The 22,548-nt window shown below is 40.8% G+C and overlaps 1 protein-coding gene and 1 long non-coding RNA gene across 6 annotated transcripts in view; one reads left to right on the top strand and one right to left on the bottom strand.

Annotated features, from left to right (window-relative positions):
• The window catches only part of LOC103886978, a 73,041-nt gene extending 65,519 nt beyond the window's left edge, over positions 1-7,522 (bottom strand). For both annotated transcript variants that reach the window (XR_004176282.1, XR_650882.4), the window contains exon 1: positions 7,192-7,522. This is a non-coding gene — a long non-coding RNA (uncharacterized LOC103886978). The remainder of the gene's footprint in view (positions 1-7,191) is intronic.
• A 117-nt stretch (positions 7,523-7,639) lies between these two features.
• On the top strand, positions 7,640-22,105 carry RWDD3 (RWD domain containing 3). Of its 4 annotated transcripts, none has more exons than XR_650911.4 (4): positions 7,640-7,813; positions 19,092-19,596; positions 21,414-21,529; positions 21,628-22,105. XR_650911.4 is itself a non-coding variant. In XM_009213420.4 (4 exons), exons 1-3 carry the CDS (start codon positions 7,729-7,731, stop codon positions 21,488-21,490), a joined length of 603 nt encoding a protein of 200 aa, XP_009211684.2. In that variant the 5' UTR covers positions 7,642-7,728; the 3' UTR covers positions 21,491-21,529; positions 21,628-22,105. The 4 variants fall into 4 exon arrangements, 3 of the variants coding, with proteins under 3 accessions (XP_009211684.2, XP_003892286.2, XP_009211682.2); XM_009213420.4 differs by having other exon boundaries at positions 7,642-7,813; positions 19,092-19,532; XM_003892237.5 differs by having other exon boundaries at positions 7,648-7,813; positions 19,092-19,579.
• The last annotated feature ends 443 nt before the right edge of the window (positions 22,106-22,548 follow it).

Raw genomic sequence — 22,548 nt, forward strand, 5'->3', positions numbered from 1 at the left:
CTGCAGCCAGCCACATCTGAGCTCCCCCGTGCAGTGGGCTCCCGGGGTCCTGAGCCTCCTGCTCCGTGGCGCCCAGTCCCATGGACAGCCCAGGGGCTGAGGAGCGCAGGCGCGGCTCAGGACTGGTGGGCAGCTCTGCCTGCAGCCCCTGTGCAGGATCCATTAGGTGAAGCCAGCTGGGCTCCTGAGCCAGATGGGAATTTGGAGAACTTTTATATCTAGTCCGAGGATCGTAAATACACCAATCAGCACTCTGTGTCTAGCTCAGGGTTTGTAAATACACCACTTGGTACTCTGTGTCTAGCTAACCTAGTGGGGACTGGGAGAACTTTTCCCTCTAGCACTCTGTGTCTAGCTCAAGGACTGTAAACGCACCAGTCAGCACTCTGTCAAAACGGACCAATTGGCTCTCTGTAAAATAGACCAATCAGCTCTCTGTAAAATGGACCAATCAGCAGGATGTGGGTGGGCTCAGATAAGGGAATAAAAGCAGGCTGCCTGCGCTAACCAGCCGCAACGCGCTGGGGGTCCCTTCCGCATGGTGGAAGCCTTGTTCTTTAGCTCTTTGCCATAAATCTTGCTCCCTTTAAAAGCTGTAACACTCACCGCAAAAGTGTGCAGCTTCACCCCTGAAGCCATTAAGACCACGAACCCACTGGGAAGAACAAACAACTCCAGCTGTGCTGCCTTTTAAGAGCTGTACCACTCACTGCAAAGGTTTGCAGCTTCACTCCTGTGAGCGAGACCACGAACCCACCAGAAGGAAGAAGCTCCAGACACATCTGAATGTCTGAAGGAACAAACTCCGGAAACACCATCTTTAAGAACTGTAACACTCACCATGAGGGCCTCCGGCTTCATTTTTGAAGTCAGCCAGACCAAGAACCCACCAATTAGGGACACAATACCACCAAAGATGACATAGAAATGCACCCTCATCTCATGAAAGTCATAATCTACTGGGATTATAGACATATAAGCAAATACAGTTCTATATGATAAGTGATGGGGAAGTATAGGAGGAGTGGGATTCGGATCTCAAGAATGAATAAGAATTCACCAAGGGGAGAAGTAAGGAATTAGGAAAAAGGGGAAAGAGGTAATGACAAAGTATGTGGTAATATGATCCCAATAGTAGAAGCTCTGGCTGTGTTTCATCTGGATGTATAATGTTCATTTTGAAACTAATGAAGCTATCGGTGAAAAAATTTCTGGCTAATTAATGTTTTGAACGGCAATGAGAATCACATAAATGTACAAACATTTTACCTAAAACAACAAATGACAAAGTATTATAGCCTAGCCTTTTATTCTTAGATAGCTTTTATATCACTAAGGCAAAGAGACAGAGAAAGAGAGAGAGGCAGACAGACAGATGGAAACAAAAGCCAATGTGGTATTAGCAGGTGGCAATTGTGCTTCAAGGGAGATTTTCTCTATTTTGACTTCTTTCCCCAGCTAAAAACAGAAGGAAATAATATTAAAAAGTGAAAAACAACAGGGAAATGCAGCAACACTCCCACAAAGGGGTTATTGTTTTGATCCAGATTGTGTTAGAAACACCAGCAAAAGAGTGCTTCTTTGTTTCATTGCCAGGAAGTACATCACCGTCACTGTGAAATTCTTGTGTTTCAGACCAGCAATCATCTACTTCCATGATTTCTGCAGGCTGCAGATGACCACATGTATGATCTTTTAAGACCTGTCCCTCCCACTACACTACAACTTCTAAGAGATTCCTGTTGCAAACCAGTTTCCCTGGGACCTGGTGCAATACTTGGCACATAGTAAGGTGCTCAATGAATGCTTGTTGAAGAATAAAGTCAGAGATCTATCTTTCCAGACACATTTCCTTAAGCTTTCTTCCTCCTCCCCTAATCCTATGATGGGGAAACTCTACCACAATGGCCAAACCAGGCATCCTAGGCCTTCTCCAATGGTCTTTTACTTCTTTGGCAGGACCTTCATCACTTCATCCCAGGAAATGCTGGTGCTCCTCTGGGATTAGATTCCAAGTGTCTGGAGGGCAGTGACTGTCTCATTCACTCATAAAAATGCCTGAAATTTTATAAAATGACTAGCATATGGTAGATGCTTGATAAGTCTAAGTTATTTTATCAAGAATTTATGAACTTTATGATGAGTTTATTTGTATCAATAAATATGTATTGAATTCCTAATCTGCCAGGCACTGTTTTAGATTCCTAAAATCTAGATACAGAGGTGAACAAGCACGATAAGGCCCCTGGAAGTTTAATGGAAGTTTAAATTCTAGTGGAGACAAACTAGGTACCTATCTTTCACCATATACAAAAATCAATTCAAAATAGATTAAAGACTTAAATTTAAGACTAGAAACTATGAAACTACTAGAAGAAAACATAGGGGAAATGCATCAGGACATTGGTCTAGGCAAAGATTTTTTGGGTGAGACCTCAAAAGCAGAGGCAACAAAAACAATAGACAAATGAGATTACATCAAACTAAAAGCTTCTGCACAGCACAGGAAGCAATCAACAGAGTGAAGAGGCAACCTACAGAATGGAAAAAAAAATTTGCAAGCTATCCGTCTGACCCAAACTCATCTTGATGAGTACAGGGCCTCTCAGATTAAAACCAACATTTTCAAGCTCCCTTTTAACTGGCAGCAGTCATGGGGACTGAGTTCTAGCCAATGAAATTGGACTGAATCCCATTCTTCTGACGGGTGGCTGGAGCTCCAAAAGCCACCGTGGACCACAGCATGACCATGGGAATCAAATCTGTGCAGAGCAGAGCCACAAAATAGATGGAACTTGTATCCTGACACTGGAGAGCACCAAAGCTCTGCCTACCTCCAGACTTGAACGTTTAAGAGAAAACCAATTGTATCTTGTTAAAGCCACTGCACTGTTAGGCTCTGTGCTTTTTACACCCGAACTAATCCTAAATCATACATCTGTTAAACACATCACTTTAGAACCTGTCATCTTCTGTCTCTTAATATCATCCACCAACTCTATTCACTCCATTTGGCTCTGGTTTTTCCTTTTCCTTCCCTCCTATTTTCCTGATTTATTTTTGTCCTTTTTCCCTTAGTTAAGCATTATGCAAAACTCAAATATCCTGATGTATTATCTACTGAACACATTTTAAAAATTAACATTTATTAAAAAGAATATGAAATACACAAATGTAGAGGGAATGAAATACTGAATCTTCATGTACCCATCACTCTACCCCACCAATCATTAACCTATGATCAGCTTCTGCCCCACTCACACTATAGCCTCTTCCCCCCTCCTGTATTATTTTGAATCAAATTTCAGATCTCATATTGTTATTGAATCAAGTTTCAGACTTCTTTATTTAAGAAGCAGGCAAGTCAATCTTTTTTACTTTTTCCTGACATAAAGACAAATTCCTAACTCATGACTTCTTTTGCCTCATAAAAATCATCCTTTTCTTTCTGTATTTCTCCTCCTTTTCCCCCCTCCCGTTCCTCCCACCTCTTTTTTTTCTCTTTCTGTTTCCCTTCCTACCTTCTTCCCTCCTTCCACTATAATTTTTAAAAGGGAAATCCAGTTCTAATTTTCCGAGTTTTACCTGTGGTTCCTTGATATACATCTATCTTTCCATTTGCAGTCACTTTTGCTAAAATGGCAGAGTTTACTCATGGATAGTCCCTTTATGAGTTTGGAGAAAAGGATATCTAAAAAGTCACACAATCCTCAACCCTCTTTTAGATAATAAAAACTGGCTACACTAGTAATACAGTGGGAAAATATAATGAATAAAAAGAATCCATTTATAGTATCACCAAAATTAAATATTGGATACTATTTTAACTAGAAAAACTCAAAAACCCTAATGATACCAGTGACTTGTTTTTATAACATTGAGAAGGCATTGAGCTTTTATATTGGTAAATTTGGGCCATATGGATGGGTTCCCATAAAGCAAGCTGGAACTGTCTTGATATCATTCACGCATAGAAATCAAGCATGGCAGAGTGCAGCCAATATTTTGGAGGGAGTACAGATTACTTGGACATGATGGAGGCAGATCTTTCCACACAATGGTACGATCACAGAACCAGTAGCAAATTCTCATATATTTTATTTGCTTTTCTTTTATCATGATGAAAAATAAATTTATTATCTGTATACTGTAACAAAACAAAACAATTATGACCAGTTAATATCCCAGACTTTGTGTACTTTTGGAGGGCTACTGTGTTCCTGAGCATTTCCAAATTATTTGTCCTCTGGGAAATTGTGGGAGGTATATGCTACTCCTACTCTGTTACTTTAACCTATACCATAATATTGAACTTCACACTGCTAAGGAAATGTGATAATTCTTGTACCCTCAGCTTGGTGAAAGAACTTGTAATTGTCGCATATTGTGTTTACTTGTCTAGACCAAAGGCTGTAGTCACTGGAAACATGGACTTGTTTTCATCTCTTAACTCTCCTCCTCTCCACACTCAGCCTGCAGAGCCCGGCCAAAAATCAGTGAGTATCTAAGAACATTTTGTGAAATGAGTATGCGATTGCAGAAACTCTTTAGACAGAACCAGTAGCACAGTTTCTTGGAGTTCAGATTTATTTAGGAAGTTGGCATTTAAGTCCTCTTTTGGTTGTTTTGGTGGTTCATGAAAGCACTTTTACCTTTCTGAGTTTTGATTTGATATTTTTTCTTATCACACTCCACTCCCGTATTAGGAGCCTCACCGTTTTTTGACATAACACTTAAGTCTCCTAATATTCTTGAAATTGTGCATTCTCATTTCTATGCTCATGTGAGTTTTGACTTAAGATTTCAAACTTAGAGTTGAGTAAGTCTACATACTACTCATGAGAAAGTGAGTAGAACTGTTTCCCCTCAAAATGAAAAGAACTATCTTCTGGGTTATTGGTTTTAACTGAAGGCAAAAGGTTTTAAACCTTTCCCCCTTATGGTCTTAGGGAACCAACTATTTAGAAAATTTGCTTGTAAAAATAATTGTTCTAGCAAATCATACACCTTTGTGTGTACAAGGATGAGAAGGGAGAGATAGAGATGGAGATAGACAATGCTCTAACTGTAGACATTCATCCTACATTTAAATATTTTGAATTTTCAGTAGCCTGTGAATACGATGAAACTTATTACATTAAGGTAGACTTTAGAGATTTGACATGTAGCTGATATTTTCACAGTGCGAGAAATATCAAGCTGACATTATGCAGTCTCTGAGATGATTATTTCCAAATGTCAGAGTGCAGAAACTAATTCATGGGACTTCAGTGCCTTAGGATAGTGTCAATTTAAAAGACATTCACATTGACTTCTTTTTTATTTAAACACGCTAAATGAGGTATGAAAAGCAGGTTAAGAAATCAACTGAGAAAGGAAGAGCAAAGAAGAAACCTATTGACAAGAAAATTTTAATAATAGATTGATGTACTCTTTAATCAATTTTCACAGACCTCTTGCTGACAGCGGGCTTCAGCAATTGCTTCCTAATCCTTCCTACAGCTGTAATTTTGCTCTTCATGTTATTTCACTCATCTCACATATAGTAAATTTGGAAAATTAAAAATAAGTAAAAACTATTTGAATATTTTACAGATTTTTGTTTTGTTTTGTTTTGTTTTTTGCTTTTGAGACAGAGTCTCACTTGGTCGCCTAGGCTGGAGTGGTGCAAAGGTGTGATCTCGGCTCACTGCAACCTCCGCCTCCCGGGTTCAAACGATTCTCCTGCCTCAGTTTCCTGAGTAGCTGGGATTATAGGGGCCTGCCACCACATCCAGCTAAGTTTTGTATTTTTAGGAGAGACGGCATTTCACCATGTTGGTCAGGCTGGTCCCGAACTCTTGACCTCATGTGATTCACCCTCCTCGGCCTCCCAAAGTGCTGGTATTACAGGCGTGAGCCACTGCACCCGGCCTATTTTATAGATTATTTTCAATAAATAAGTCAAAAACCAAATTGTTTGACTTTTAGTCGTAACACTGGATTTTGAATTAAAATAACAGTGATATTTTAAATTAAAAATGTATTCTTTTGTTCAATCTCTTTAGCAGTTAATTTGAACCTACTGAACTGCTGGAACATCTGTTATTTTGGAAATAAAGGAGTTTTTTTTTTTTTTTCTTTACGCCAGTTGGCCATATCAGAGATAACTGAGTTTAAATAAGCCTTCATCTTCCCAATTATGTGCTCCTAATTACTCGGGGTCACTGAAATCCCATGGCATCTTCTGAAAAGCATTTTCCCTGCAGTCCATCTTGTTCGGTTTCCTTTCTGTTCCGGGAAGCCAGTATCTTTTCCTTTATCAGATTCCTTTTTTACCAATAGCGGGAATGGTAATGGTGAATGGATGCAGGGTCTTAAAATCAGCCAACTTTGTTCTGACTTCTGTAGGTCAGTGACAGGAGTCACTGCATAACGACCTAAATTCCCATATTTATCTCATGAAATGTGATTTCTCATACAAACAAAAGTTGTGAGAACTCCATGAGCAAGAGCAGCTGCTTTTGGGGGCTGCCAAATTTTAAATTGTTACTAGAAAAGCAAAGACCAGGCAAACATCCGAGAGACAGACCTACTGCAGATAAGTATTGTAATCTTGTTCACTATAATCAAAACAGAATAGATTGCTTATTCTGTTACCCTATTGATATTGCTCACATTTTAAAATTTAGGTGCTGGACTCAGGAATGATAATTTCATTAAGCTTCAAGAGTCACATTGTATTGTATGCATCGAATATCACGAAATCGAAAACACTGCAAAGCTAGTGTTTACACCCTTGGGTCATACCCCAACAGCCAAGGATTCCCACTGGCCACCTGCAGCAGGGCTGTCCCCTGTGAAGGCAGGAGACAAACGAGGAGCCTTAGGACACTTTGCTCCCAGGACTTTGGCGCACACTTCCCATGAGTCCTGGTCCGTCAAGTCAACATCCCGAAGCCAGGACTGGCAGGTCCTGACCCTCCCTTTTTGCACCCGTAAGGGGAAGGGCTCGGGAATCCGGACCTTGTCTAGAGTCCCGGCGCCAGTACCAGTTCGGAGGGCATCCTGGAGGTTGTTACTAACCCGGGCCTCTTCCGGGCTTCCCAGACACCAGGGTTGCTAACAGCTCCAAGGGGGCGAAGAATTTTATTTTGTTAACTGTGGTTATCTCCAACACTCAGTTCAAACCTGAGCAGGGCAAGGTCTCACCTCGTCTCTCGGTCACTTCCCTGCTTGTTTGTTTCTTCCTAACTCCCAAGTGTCCTTCGCCCAGTTCATCCTCACCTTAGCAGCCCAAGGCTGGGCGGGGACGGTCGGGGTTCGAAGCCTGCAGCTAAACTTAGAGGGTTTCAGGCTTTGCTGGGAGGCTTCCCTGTGCTCAGAAGAGCCGGGGGTAAGCTGGGCGGTCGCCTCGGGTGCAGACAGAGGCGCCGGGCCTCGACCTCCAAGAAAATCTCCAAACCGAGGGTCTGAGCTTCGCGTTTGTAGTTAATGAGCAAGAGCTTCCGGGCGGAACTTCTAAGGGTCCAGCCCGCCCAGTCTCCCCCGGCCCTCACCCCGTCTCGCCCCGCCCACGTTCGTTTCACTCCGCCCTCGCCCCATCTCGCTCCGCCCCCGTGCTGCCCGGCTGCGGAGGTGCGGGGTGCCCCCAGGTGGCCGCAGGCAGTGCTGCTCCTGGCCAATGGAGGCGGCGGCGGCGGTGGCTACAGCGGAAGGGGAAGCGCTGAGGGGGCGAGGCCCATAGCTATGGCGGAGCTCGTGCGTGAGGAACTCTCGGCCCTGGCCGCGATTTTCTGCGGGCCCCACGAGTGGGAGGTGCTGAGCCGCTCAGGTGACTACCCCCGCGCGGGAGGGACAGGGCGCCCTCGGGGGCCACCCGCGTTCTCTCTGCGGTTCCTCCCCACCACTGAGCCTGGGCACCCCGCCTGGGCCCACGTATGGGGACCGGGTTAGTTGAATGATGGAGTGACACGTCCTGGAGGCCAGAGTGGTGTCGCAGCGGGCGGGAGTTTGAGGCGACCCCAGAGACACTAAGAGAGCGGTGCGGCCCACTGGGGCCTCTGCCGCCGGTCCTGCTCCCGGAGCCGCGGGCCCCTGCGGTCCGCGTCCCCAGGCCCTTCCCCAGCCTCCCACCATTCAGATCTCACCCTGTAAAGAAGAGTGTGCTGAGGCCCCCTCGTTGTTCTGTGTCATTCCTAAGCACTAAGCCCTAGGCCCACGAGAGCACTCCTCGGTTTTAACTTTACACGGGTATTTGTACGTCTTAAGTTGCAGGAGGGCAGGGTCTGTTTGGTAATAACTCCAGGCACCTAGAATGGTGCTGGCCAGGCACATGGTAGGTAGTTGGTAAATGTTTGTTGACTGAACTTTTTAATTTATCCAGTGCTCAACCTCAACTTTATCTGCATTCTATTTCCAAGTTGTTTGCTTTTCTGATACTTTTTTTTTTTTAGGTGGAGTCTCGCTCTGTTGCCCTGGCTAGAGTGCAGTGGATCCATCTCGTCTCACTACAGCCTCCGCCTCCCGAGTAGCTGGGATCACAGGCGTGTGCCACCATGCCTGGCTAATTTATATATATAAGATACTTTTAAAAATAATTTATATATATATATATACTTTTTTTTTAGGTGGAGTCTCGCTCTGTCCCCCAGGCTGGAGTGCAGTGACGCGATCTCGGCTCACTGCGGGCTCCCCCTCCCGGGTTCACGCCATTCTCACTGCCTCAGCCTCCGGAGTAGCTGGGACTACAGAGTAGCTGGGACTACAGGCGCCCACCACCACGCCCGGCTAATTTTTTTTATTTTTAGTAGAGACGGGGTTTCACCGTGTTAACCAGGATGGTCTGGATCTCCTGACCTCGTGATCCACCTGCCTCGGCCTCCCAGAGTACTGGGATTACAGGCGTGAGCCACCCGCGCCTGGTCTTCCTATACTTTTTTTTTAAACAAGCTCTTGAGAGCTTTATTAGTCAGTTAGCCCACATTTATTGAATTCCTGCTGCCTGCAGACTTTGTCAGGGTTTCAAAGACACCGCTACCCATGGCCTCTAGGAGCTTACAGTGTAGAGAGGTTCTTTTCACTATTTTTTGATGATAGGTGAAACTTACTGTCCCTGTATGTGGCTTCTATTGAGTAAAAAAAAAAAAAAAAAAAAGCCATTTATGAGAAAGTGCAGTGACTCAGTTTTCACTTAGCTTTCAGATACATTATGTACATGTTTGGGGCATGAGAGTTATCGTTCTAATGTTATATTGTAGCTACTATTAAAATTGACTTTCTGACCATAAATTGGTTAACCTTTAAGAAGGTTACCTTTAAGAAGGTAGTCTAGGCCGGGCGCGGTGACTCATGCCTGCAATCCCAGCACTCTGGGAGGCCGAGGCTGGCGGATCACCTGAGGTCAGGAGTTCGAGACTAGCCTGTCCAACATGGCAAAACCCCGTCTCTACTAAAAGTACAAAAATTAGCTGGTCGTGGTGGCATGTACCTGTAATCTCCGCTACTCAGGAGGCTGAGGCAGGAGAATCAATTGAACCCGGGAGGCGGAGGTTGCAGGGAGCCAAGATCTCACCATTGCACTGCAGCCTGGGTAACAAGAGTGAAACTCTGCCTCAGGAAAAAAAAAAAAAAAAAAAAAAAAAAAGTAGTCTAAAATTGGGCTGGATGTTGTGAGAAAACCATCTAAGATTAAGATCCTTCATGGTATCCATTGGATGTGTTATTCACTGAAGGACAGGGAGTTGACTTCCATTTATTCCTTCTTGCATTCATCCATTTACATCCACTCATGGGGCACTGTTATGTTCCAGGCACTATGCACCTATTAGTGTAATGGAGTTGCTTTCTTTTTAGTTCCCGGCCTGACTTGTGTCTTTTGAAACAATTGTTTAAAATCCATATGAAGGGATTTACTCACTTTTAGTGTTTTCTTGTCATCCCTCTTCTGATTGGATAATTCTTCACCATCTCCCTCTCTGTCTCCACTGTTCTCTTTAGTGATAATTACTTCTGCCTGAGGCAGCTATTTGAAGAGATCATCAGTTTTCCTAAATTCCTTTATTATGGCTCAGTTGGGATTATCCTGGAAAAATGAACCTGCAATTTCCCATCACACCTTAAAGAACTGGTAATGATCTGGGTCATTAGTACACAGCTGAGCATAAAACACTGCTGAAGGGTCAGAGAAAACCCAAAAATGTAAGCATAGAAAGAAAACAGTTTCTTAATCTTGAGAACACTGTGGACCCTTTATCAGCTGTTAAATTAAGCATGACTTTCAAGCCATGCCTCCTAATTAATTTAATTCAGTGTTCTGGCATCAGTAAGTAATTGAATTATAAAAGAATTCAGTGTAACAACTTAGGACATTTTGTTGCTGAGAGGTAGAACAATTCAGTGATTGAAACGGGGATGTTTGATGTTCACAACTTGGAATTAAGGGTAAGGTAAGGCCTTCCCCCCCCCCCCCCCCATGGTTTTCGTAACATCTTTTTACAAAGTAAGGACTTCTTTAACAGACCACAGTAAACATGCAGCAGACTGCTGGCTACCACTCACCATCACTGTCAGTTTGGGTTGGAGGATACACGCCCGATACCAGAACACTCTAAACACCAGTTCTTTTCTGGCCTCCCCCAAATAGGGTTCTCCCTTTTGCTGCTGGAATCAGGAGAATGTTGCAGAGGAATTGCATTCCTGGTAACATGATAACCCAGCAAGACTCAGACTGCTAACCCAAGGATCAACTATTAAGGCCGTAAGATTGAAGAAGCTGAATAATTGGATTCCATTTAGCTGGACTAATTTTATGCTGAGAATTTCAGGGGATTTTATCTGCCTTTTGATCTCTTTACAATGGTTATAGTAAGCTCATAGTAAGAGGCATAACCGTCTCTTAGGGGTGCAAATTAAGTAAGTCCCTACACTCTCATCTACAAGGGAGGGCAATGGATAGACCCCATTAGGGATATTCTGTTTTTTTCTATGCATTGTAGTCAGTCCAGGTGCCAGATTTGATGGGGTGACCTGCCATGTATGTGATACTTTAAATACATCTTACTTGATGAGAGTTACTATTGGTCTTATTTCACAGAGAAGATAACTGATACTTAAACTGGTTAAATAACCACCAGGCTCCAGGTGTATGGGCCTTTGCACTGCATCATGCTCCTTAATAGAGAGATGGGGCTGTTGCATCAGGAAAATAGTTCTTGGAAAGCAAGGAAATACTTGCCCAGAGAGAGAGATAATGAGCACCCAGAGAAAAGACATGAGTGTGAGCCAACTTATGTTCAGAGCAATCCCAAAGGGGAGTGTTTGTGCATATATGTGTGGATCTATGAGAGGCGTGAGATTGGTGTTGTATCGCCATTTTCCTGATGGGGAAATTGAGTGACACAGATTATGTGGCCATAGTCAATGTTCATTTTATGTGGCAGTTGTGCTTCTGGAAATCTCACAGATAAAGTTGTAAGATGGGAGAATCCAATATCATGTAATATGTTTTCACAGAAGCTGCAGAGTGAATTTTTGTATTTTATCAACACTAATGTTCAGATTAGTTTGGATGCTTTTATAAAATAAATCATGACTGTCACACATTGACCCTTCTAAACCTGCTCAGCTCGGTTTTCTGCTGATTGTCGGTATTGAGCTCATTTCTGTAAAACCGATGAGATTGCTACTTTTAGCTTCATTTATTTTTAGGTTTTTTTTTTTTTTTTCTTCTGAAGCTATATTGAAACTTATGTAAAAATCCAACTGAAGCATATAACAAGCACTGGTGTATGCTTGCCTGGGAGCTGCCCAGGAGCAAGAGGAGACAGTCTTGTCTTATCAAGTATGAGAGGGTGCTGGAGGTTTCTTAGTGGTTTTCTTCAAAGTTGTATGTTGAGGATATATAACAATTGCAAAGAAAAAAATACAAATATAGGGAAAGTCAGATGTATATGGTATGTAAATGATTTCTTAATGGGCTCTTAGTGAATCCTGAAGAACCCATTCTCTTCAATTTTACCTTTTTTAAAAGTGTCTTCTGTTATTTGCATTTATAGAGTTTCTGTCGTGTGTTGTATTTTATGAAGTATAATGAAACCTTAAATATAGCATTTGTGTGAATTTGGAGTTCTAAAAGTTTAGTTTCTCTAGTTTGAATTTCTGTTTGGAATGTGGTTAGGAGCATACTTTCAGATGTTTGTAAGGAAGTATAAGGTTTGAAACCTGTTTCAGTTTGTGTTTTAGGTATGAAAATGACACACTTACTATAAGACAGAATGATTTTGGTTAGAAACAAGTAGTCGATTTGTATCAACTTCAACCAGAGGGCAAGACCTATATCTTTTGGTAGGGTCTTTAGCCTTGGACTTAGGAAATGTTAGTTTTCTGGGGGCAAGCCTTAAGTTTTCTAGGGCATAGATGTTTGTGGAGAATGATCAGTTTGTGAATTAAGCTTATTAACTAAAGTTTTGGGGGGCTATGGAGGGGCAGAGATTAGTGTTAGATTTAGAGCATAATTATTTTTCTGCTAATCACTGTTTCTAAGCTGTTAATAACCTTAAAGCAGATAGGGGAACTTTGTTTTCTTTTTCATTATGGCAAAAAAGAAAACAAAAAATCAGACTTACAGTGCATGTGTTATATGAAAAATTCTGAGGCAAAAAGGAGCCAGTTTAATTGCTTGTACAATGTCAAGCAGATGAGAAATGGAAGAGTACAATACATACTTCTAGAGTTTTCAGGAGAAAATGAGTTTTTAAAAGTATGTAATTTTATTGCCACATTAAATACCAGAAGAATGGAGGATGTTATTGGGCTTGTCAGTTTCTTGTAGAGATGACAGTATCATTTTGTATAATCTTATTTTGCAGCTGGTGGGCAGGGGGATTTACCAAGACCAATTAGGAAGAATGCTAATCCTTTCCAGTTCCTAAAAGAACTAAGGCGGTTTTCTTCCAAACATATAACTAGTATGGGGGTCACAGTTTTCTAACGTGAAAGTCAGGAGTTTCACCCGTTGCTATTCTGTTTGCTGACTAGGACCAGAAAATAACACAGAGAAAAATGAAAATTAGTAAGGACTGACATGGCTGGTTCAATAGCTTTTCAAGACTTTCCCCCTGGACTACCAACATGTTTCTTTCATGTGGTTTCCTGCACTAGAGAGGACTCAGTGGGTGTTTATATGGCACAGGTTGGAGAACATTATGGGTAGTCTCAGGGTCTTGATCAGAAAGGAATTCTTCAAAGTTTGCAGCATAGCATCTTGCTTCAGTGTGGATACATTGCCTTCTTCTGTAGTAAAATCTCTGTCTTCTCCTTATAAGGACCCTTGTGATTACATTCAGGGCTCACCTGGGTAATCCAGGCTAATCCCCCCCATCAAAATCCTTAATTTAATCATGTCTGCAGAGACCCTCTTGCCACGTGAGAGAACATATTCACAGCTTCTGGGGAACAGAATGTACACATCTTTGGGCCCATTATTTAACACAGGTACCAGGGATTTCTGTACCTGTGAGATCCATGATTACAAGCTACTAGCACAATTCCAAAAGCTATATCACTGTAAAGTTTAAAAGTTTTTTTGTATCCCCCCATTTTGGTTGCTGTTTAAAAAGAAAATCAAGATATTTCAGTGCTGGAAAAATGTTAATTTAGTTTAACCACAATAATTCTGGGCATGAAAATACCATGAAATAAGTTTGAAATACCATGGAAGTCATTAGGTGGAACTTAAGGAGGAACTGTGGAACTGGACAAAATTTTAGTAGACAGAAAGTTAAGGGCCTTCTTGGAGATAGTAGGAGCAAGAGGCAGAGATGGAACACCTGAGACTGAGGACATGGTATAAAATGGGTAATGAAGCAAAGAGTGAGGGGAGAGGAAGTCAGAGTGGTAGGCTGGCCCTAGGCGTTGCATGGAGGAATTTGTAATTCATTTCAGTTTGGGAGAGTGGTATTGGGATGATTTGGTGTGGGGAGAGGCAGGCGGCGAGGAGACCACTATTGCAGAAGCCAGAGAAAGGCCTGAATTAGGAGGGTGGAAGGGAGAGAAATTCTGGAGGACTTGTGGGATTTGGCAGTTGAATGCTAAGTATGAAAGGAGGGAAAAAAAAAGTGGAAGGCAGCTTTAAGATTTTATGCCTAGGCCAGGTGTTGTGAGTCACACCTGTAATCCCAGCACTTTGGGAGGCCGAGGCCGAGGTGGGCGGATCACCTGAAGTCAGGTGTTTGAGACCAGCCTAGCCAACATGGTGAAACCCCATCTCTACTAAAAACACAAAAATGAGCCAGGTGTGGTGGCGGGCACATGTAATCCTGGCTACTCGGGAGGCTGAGGCAGGCGAATTGCTTGGACCTGGGAGGCGGAGGTTGCAGTGAGCCGAGATCACACCACTGCACTCCAGCCTGGGCAACAGAGCGAGACTCCATCTCAAAAAAAAAAAAAAGCCTAGATAACTGGAGGAAGAAAGTTGTTTGTGGAATTATGCTTTAGAGAATGCCTGTCATTTAGGGGTTTAGGAAAAGTAGAAAAACAGTGCAGCGATGAGCAGGGATGTAGAAAAAGAACCAGGACACTGTGGTGCCTGGGCGGTAAGGGAAGAGAATTTTGAGATTGGTTCAGCAGGTTCAGAAGCTATAGAAGGGTAGGACTGGATAAGGGCCACAGAATGTGGCTATGTCAGGGGTGCCCAAAGCACCCTCACACTCAGTGATTTGTCAGAAGCACTTATAGGACCCAGAAAAACTGTTATATTCATGGTTGGAGTTTATTGCAGTGTAAGAATACAGACTAAAATGAACAAAGAAAGAGTTGCATGGAATGAAGTCCAGGAGAAACTGGGAGCAAGTGTCCAGGTGTCTCCTCTAGTAGGGTCACACAGACATGCTTAATTTTCTTAGCAATCATGTGTGACAACATGTGACATGTGTTCCCAACCAGGACAGCTCATTTGAGCCTCCTTGTCAGAATTTTAATTGGGGTCAATCTTGTCAGCATGTAATACTTACGTGATTCATTTCAGCTACTCAGACTCCAGTCTCTAGAGCAAGAAGATTTACCATAAATCACATTTTTAGCCTAAATCCTTTAATCAGACTGTGTGGTCCAACACTTCAGGCATACAAAAAAAAAAAAAAAAGAATAAATAAAAAATGAAACCCATACTCTTTTTTTTTTTTGAGATGGAGTCTTACTCTGTTGCCCAGGCTGGAGTGCAGTGACGTGATCTCGGCTCACTACAAGCTTCACCTCCTGATAAAACCCACACTATTAACAGGTAGAATGTTACCAGGACTCTTAGCTCAGCTCTTAGGAGCCAGTCCTGAAGACAGGCTGTTCGTGGGAATGTGCATAATTTGAGCACCCCACTCCTGCTGAGTTTTCTCTTTCTTGCACAGTGGTAATTAGGAGGTCATTGGTAACGTTTGAGAAAGGAGCTTCAGAGACAAGGTATGTCGGAAGCCATGGTACAAGTAGTTGTGAAAAGAGTGGCTTGTGGCAAAATGGATGAGAGAATTATATTTTAAGAAGACTGCAGATGAAAGGATAGAGAATGATAGGTCAGTAGCTTCAGGGAATTAGTAGCACTGAATTTTTTTTTTCATACAAGAAGATAAATATTTTCTTAGTAGAGGAGAGGAATAATTAGAGGGAGGGATAGAAAATACAAGCACTGCCCAGGTGTGGTGGCACACCACCTGTAATCCTAGCACTTTGGGAGGCCAATATGGGAGGATTGCTTGAGGCCAGAAGTTCAATACCAGCCTGGGCAACATAGCAAGGCCCCCATCTCTACAAAAAATAATAATAAAAATTAGCCAGGCATGATGGTACATGCCTGTAATCTCAGCTACTCAGGAGGCTGAGGTGGGAGGACTGTTTGAGCCCAGGAGGTCAACACTGCAGTGAGCCATGATCATCCCACTACACTCTAGCCTGGGTGACAGAGTGAGACCCAGTCTCAAAAAGCAAACAAAAACAAAAAACAAGCACAAGACCAGTGATAGGGTTTCCTGTGGAAGGGAGGAAGACACTTCTTTCTCAGATAAAACAGTTAAAAAGAGCAAGATGATTAAAAATAAAAAAAGTGTAATCAAGTGGCCCAGCAGTTCTTAGGTAGCAATGACAACTGCAGTTCCTTGGTCACTAGCACACTTCCATGGATTCAGCCAGTAAGGAGACAGTGAACCCAGATGGATTTGGACAGTCACTGCTTACTGCACAGCAGGCAGCATTAGCTTCGTGTTCACATTGATTCTCCTTGTCCCCCAAGTTCAATGGTGTGATGTGGAGGTAGGCTGAGGTGCATACTATGCATTCAGTGGGTCTTTGTTATAGCTGAGGGGCAGTGAGCTTAGGAACCCTCTGGTCTTATGAGGGGGCTGCTAGTGATCCTGCTCAATCTTTGTCCTGAAGGAGTATGTTACCTTATATTGCTTAGGAAACAAATCTGCCCCCTGACCTGGAGGGAGAAACTCTAGCTTCTAAGGCTGTTGGTTATACACATGTCCTTGAACAAAGCTGTTGATGCCCTTTTTTCAGAAGGCATTTAGAAATGCTAGATTGTGGCCGTCTGACCTGCACACACTGACCTAGCGATGGATGAGAGATGTACACTGACACAGATATTTTGCCTGTCAGTGTGGCTAAGGGGGTTCTGCTCCTGAATCTGCATTGTGGGCCCCAATAAGCCGGCGAAGTTCACATTTATTTAGTACAGATTGACAAAGGCGACGAGTAAACACCACTAGTGGGTAATTAACATTGCCATCCCCTCGCCCGCCCCCAGTAGAGAGCAGTCATGCACCCATGGAAAATCAAAGGTTGGTCTTAGGACCACATGAGTAAACAAGTTATTTAGGTAAACTCCCCCACATTCCCTTGTTATTTGCTCTTTTGCTATCAACTCAAGGTAAAGAGGATTAGGCTGCTTTCAGCCAAATCTTTTACTGAAGCTATGCAATGCCCCCGGCCTTCCAAGAAGGTTTGTGACTATTTCCTATAACTATCTTTTAATTTTTCTTCTACAATTTTTCCCACCACCCTGACTGAACGCCCACTCCGGATCCCTGGAGAATTATCTACCAACACAGACATTTATGTTTATATAAATTATATGTACATGTATATGTATGCATATTTATGAATAAAGATGAATAAAGAAATGTTTAGGTGTAGAAGAGAAGTCAAGGAAGATCACTTGGAATATATCCCCGCTCTCGTGTTCTGAAACACTGGATTGAGTCAATATGATGGGATCTGTGTCTTACCTATCATTTTCCCTCAGAGACTAGTACAGTGCCTTGAGCTTAGTAGGTGTTCAGTGAATGTTGAATGATGAATGATTGAAGATCTTTAAAAGTTCTCCTCCTCCTTGAAAAGAGAATGTCAACTCTCTAGATGATTACTAGAAAGTTTATTCAGCCTAAATGGTCATATGTTGTCTGCAGTTATGTTTGTAATGTCTGTTTTACATATTGAAATGTACTCTTTTAACATAGGCAGCCTACTTTAACAATAAAATATTTTTTTAAAAAGGATAAGTACTTAGGCTGGGTGTGGTGGCTCATGCCTATAATCCCACCACTTTGGGAGGCCAAGGCGGGCGGATCACCTGAGGTCAGGAGTTTGAGACCATCCTGGCTAACATGGAAAAACCCTGTCTCTACTAAAAATAAAAAAATTAGTTGGGCATGGTGGCACATGCCTGTAATCCCAGCTACTCTGGAGGCTGAGGCAGGAGAATCATCTCCTGAACCTGGGAGGCGGAGGTTGCAGTGAGCCGAGATTATGCCACTGCACTCCAGTCTGGGCGACAGAGACTCTGTCTCAAAAAAAAAAAAAAAAAAAAAAAAAAAGGATAAGTAACTAGATAGAAGAAGAAGGGATTTTGAGAAGCATAATGGGTTTTGGAGGAATGTACAAAGTTACATTTGGAAAATTTTTCTTATGAAATACACCTATTTATAACGGTTAACTGTCTGTGTTTCCAGATGATGTCCTAAAATAGTCGTTCCTTGCAGCTGGTACTGAAGAGTATATGAAAGAAAAACTCTATAACAGATGTATCTGGTCCTGTATGAATCAATGTCTGTAGCAATGGCTTTTATATATGTGGAATCAGAAGGCTAGGAAGCAGTTTTAATGTTCTATTCTTTAAAATGGGGATACATTCAGGTTTCAGTTGCTGAGGCTGTTGAGCAGCAGTCCAGGTATGAAAATAGGAAAGATTTGACTGCTTCTCTCATGCAGAGGAATAAAGCAAAGGCACATGCAGAGGGAAGTAGGGGTGGAGAGAGGCAAGTTAGCTTCAGAGAGATTTATTTGCACCCAGTTCTGTTCTACTCAGCCTGACGTTTTATCATCTTTTTGAAAAGTTGCGTGAAGTGGTGTGGAACACATCAGAGGGTGAAGCCAAGCAAATCTGAAAGAGAGCAGAGGATTTCATATGATATCCTATGTATGCTTTCCCCTTCCTTCTTAGGAGCTGGAAGAAGCAGAATTGATGTCCACTCAATTTCAGTTCATCTTGCCACCTTCATGTTACACTGATACTAATATATTTGAAATAAGAAGAGAACATTCCAGGCAGTTACTGTGTCACATGCAGTCATCAGTTTCTCTGCAACCCTACAACCACAGGGGATTCCGTTGTTTGCTTTGACTTGGACTTCCCATAAAATGACTTTCGTTGGATTTAGTGTATAATTTTTAAATTAATTACTGATTTTGTATATACATGGTATTGTATCTTTGAAAGCGCATATGAGTTTATTAGGGATTTTCAGAATTATCAACTAAGTCTGGCTAGAAAAAAAATTATCTGATGAAAAACCTTTCTGGTAACTTAATAAAAATGGAGTGATAGCAAGTGTAAATGCCAGTTAAGTCCTGGGCGCTGGTGTGTGTGAATACATGAATACATGTGTATGGTTGAAGGAAATAATTTGTGAATCATAGCTTTCCTAGTATTACGTGTCCCTTCATAAAATAGCTCAAAGTTTTCTCATGAAAAATAAATTGACATTTGAGACAAAAGTTTGAACTTCCTAGTGTTCCATTCAAATTAAATAATGTACAGCTAATGATTATTTTTGGATGCCTTTCAGAGACAGATGGGACCGTGTTCAGAATTCACACAAAAGCTGAAGGATTTATGGATGCGGATATACCTCTGGAATTGGTGTTCCATTTGCCAGTCAATTATCCTTCATGTCTACCTGGTATCTCGGTTAACTCTGAACGATTGACCAGGGCCCAGTGTGTGACTGTGAAAGAGAAATTACTTGAGCAAGCAGAGAACCTTATGTCAGAGCCTATGGTTCATGAGCTGGTTCTCTGGATTCAGCAGAATCTTAGGCATATCCTCAACCAACCAGAAACTGGCAGTGGCAATGAAAAGTGTACTTTTTCAACAAGCACGACCATGGATGATGGATTGTGGATAACTCTTTTGCATTTAGATCACATAAGAGCAAAGACTAAATATGTCAAAACTGTGGAGAAGTGGGCTTCAGATTTAAGGCTGACAGGAAGACTGATGTTCATGGGTAAAATAATACTGATTTTACTACAGGGAGACAGAAACAACCTCAAGGTGCCAAAAAGTTAAATGTTGAGTATGAATCTGGCTATTTTCTGCTTAAAATGGTGTGTCTTTAAGTGTGTTTTGTAACAATGGGATAGATTAATTATTAAGATGTTTCTGCTTTCATTGTTACCATCTTAATGGATCTTCCTTTTCTTTTTAAAGAATGTCTGACTGCTAATTACAAGTACAAACTTGCAAAGCTTGAAGAATAAGATTACATTTTAAAAATCATGTTACTTAATAAAGTGACAGGTTTTTTAAAAGCTCTGTGGCACATGAGTGTTTGTTTCTGTAATTAGCTATGAGCTTGAACTTTATAAATGTGCACTAAAAGTTTGTGCATATTAATACTTCTTCCCATAGTTAGGCACAACAAGGTGTGTATTTGTGGATAGTCTGCAAGATTTGTAACTTTCTGGCTGTTAAAAATACATTCTGACACTTTAATTTGGTATCTATAATACCTGGAAACAGGAGCTTGTCTGTTATAACTGAGATTTCATGTTAGTAGAAGTAGAATCATTAGGACTGTCAACTTGTCACCTCCTACCTAACTTTTGCTTTCCACCTGACTTGTCTCAGCAGTTGCTTTCAAAATCATCATCTTCTTCAGATTTTTCAAGTTCTTATTCTAATCTCATCTGACCTGTTTTAGGTGGGACAAGATGAGGAAAACTTTTTTATATTTTAAATCTTAGAAGAGCTACAAATCACTTAATAGGTTTTATACTTTCAGATACGTTAGGTCACGAATAATTACATTTGAATTTATTTAAGACAAATTTAGTGTGAACAGCCTATAATCTTAAAGATTTGTAGAATAATGACCTAGTTTTTTCATGATGGGCTCTTATCACAAAACTACTTTGGCATTTGGTTAACCAGACTCATGCTGGGTTAAAGTATATAGATACAACAGTAATTCAGATTTAATACATATCTTGGATTGGGGCTGACTGAGGAACCTCTTGTTTTAAAGTGATTTGTAGTATATCTATAACGTTTGATCCTTTTGGGTAAAATAATAGCTGACAAAAAAATAAATACAAATTAATTTTCTTGCTCATCTTTACCTAAAAGGCTCAGATTTCTCTTTAAGCCAGCTCAGGAATATTAGGCTAAACACAGCTATTTTGCAGATGTTGTTACTCAGATTGAAACATCAATTAATTAACAAGTATTTATTTATATTTACTAGAACCCTGCTAATGTAGAGAAATAATACTTTTTTAGGAGATCTTTTTTCAGCTCTCTCTAAAATGTCATTTTATATAAATTTCTCATATTTTTATAAGATTGTATACTAGGATTGAGGATGTATAGGTACGTATTTATAGATGCTATCAATTTGGAATGCTAAGTGCTGTGTGCCTGGTAATGTCATTTAGCTGCTGAATTTGTAATAGTAAGAACAGTGGCTTGTGCTCTCAAGCGTGCCATGGTGCTATATCCAGGTACTCCTCTAGTGCTTTGCATGTATTATTTCATTTAATCAGTACAACTTCCCCATGAGGTAGATCCTGCTATTAATCCCATTTTATGGAGAAGGCAACTGAGCCACAGAGGATTTAAGTAACCAGCCAAGAGTAAGAACTAGTAGGCAGTTCAATCCAGATTTAAACTTGGGGAGTTGGATTATATTGTTCTTTACTCCTGTATTCACCACTACATTATTCTGCCAAGTATGTAAAAACAAGTATGTAAAAATTCTTACTGCTTGATTTAAAAAAGGGGTATTCTTTAAGCATGAAAATAAGCCTACAGGTTTATGGCTCCTTTACAATTAGGACTTTAAGATTCAGAGTAAGACACGTATTTAATGTACTGATTTATTATTTAGGAGTACCTGATTCTTCAGAAAACCTCCAAAGTAGATGTGGACTCAAGTGGAAAGAAATGCAAAGAGAAAATGATTAGTGTGCTGTTTGAAACAAAAGTACAGACAGAACACAAAAGGTATAATTTAGTACTATTGCAGATGGAAAAGCAACTGAATCGATAATTATACTCTGACAAATCTAGGCATATTCATGAGTTTCTCTTGTATAATGCAGGTTTCTGGCATTTGAAGTCAAAGAGTATTCAGCGTTGGATGAATTACAAAAGGAATTTGAAACTGCAGGACTTAAGAAGCTTTTCTCCGAATTTGTACTTGCGCTGGTAAAATGAAATGGAAGACAGGAATCTTTTAGTAAAATAGCAGTGTTTTTGTTGTTTTTGCATTGGATTTTGGGAGTGGTTAACTGAAATAGTCACCAGGGAGCAATTTTAGTTTCTCTGAAGCAAAATGATAGGCATCATTCTAACTTCAGGAACAAAAGCCAGTTCTGTTTTATGAAATATTAAACATGAAGAAAACTTGTATATTCTAATGTTTGCCAGGAAAGACTAGGTTCAGTAGATGAGACATTATTTAAAAGACACATTCAAAAACACGGTAAATGAACACTTGTTTTTATAGACAATATTTGTTTGGAACTATGTAATTTTCTGGCTAATTTTCTTGTAATTAAATGATTTTTAAAAAAGAGATTTGTTTTCATGTTTACTTTTTCTATGTTTATATTTTTAGCATTTGATCACCATTTTCCCCCATTCAGCTTATGTCTAATGTTTTAATAAATGTTAAGAAAAATATAACACCGATTTTTTTTATGGAATTACATAAATTGTTAGTTTAAATACAAAGTTCTATAGGACCAGATTTACAGTTGCTTTTTGAGGGTGTTTTAGAATAGCATGATACTTGCTAGCCTTAGGACTAGAGATTTGATTCCAATTAAAATTCTTATTTGAAAAATTGAACTTCTTGTTTTATAAGAAGAGAAATGTTCATACAGAATGAACCTGCCTTGCTAGATGGAGGAAATTTTATAAAAATACTATTTTTATTATGAAATCTGTCAAAACATGGTAAAATATATTTATCATGAACTAATGAGAGAAGAAGCCATAAAACTTACATTAAAATCTGT

The sequence above is a fragment of the Papio anubis genome, chromosome 1 (genome assembly GCF_008728515.1).
Source record: "Papio anubis isolate 15944 chromosome 1, Panubis1.0, whole genome shotgun sequence".
In the NCBI taxonomy this organism is placed as follows: domain Eukaryota; kingdom Metazoa; phylum Chordata; class Mammalia; order Primates; family Cercopithecidae; genus Papio; species Papio anubis.

What these genes read in the sequence shown, in the direction of transcription:
- RWDD3 (XM_003892237.5), top strand. Translation starts at nt 7,729, where the DNA reads ATGGCGGAGCTCGTGCGTGAGGAACTCTCGGCCCTGGCCGCGATTTTC. An exon ending in GAGACAGAAACAACCTCAAG is followed by an intron (nt 19,580 to 21,413) that starts GTGCCAAAAAGT and finishes TTTATTATTTAG; the next exon opens with GAGTACCTGATTCTTCAGAA. An exon ending in GTACAGACAGAACACAAAAG is followed by an intron (nt 21,530 to 21,627) that starts GTATAATTTAGT and finishes TGTATAATGCAG; the next exon opens with GTTTCTGGCATTTGAAGTCA.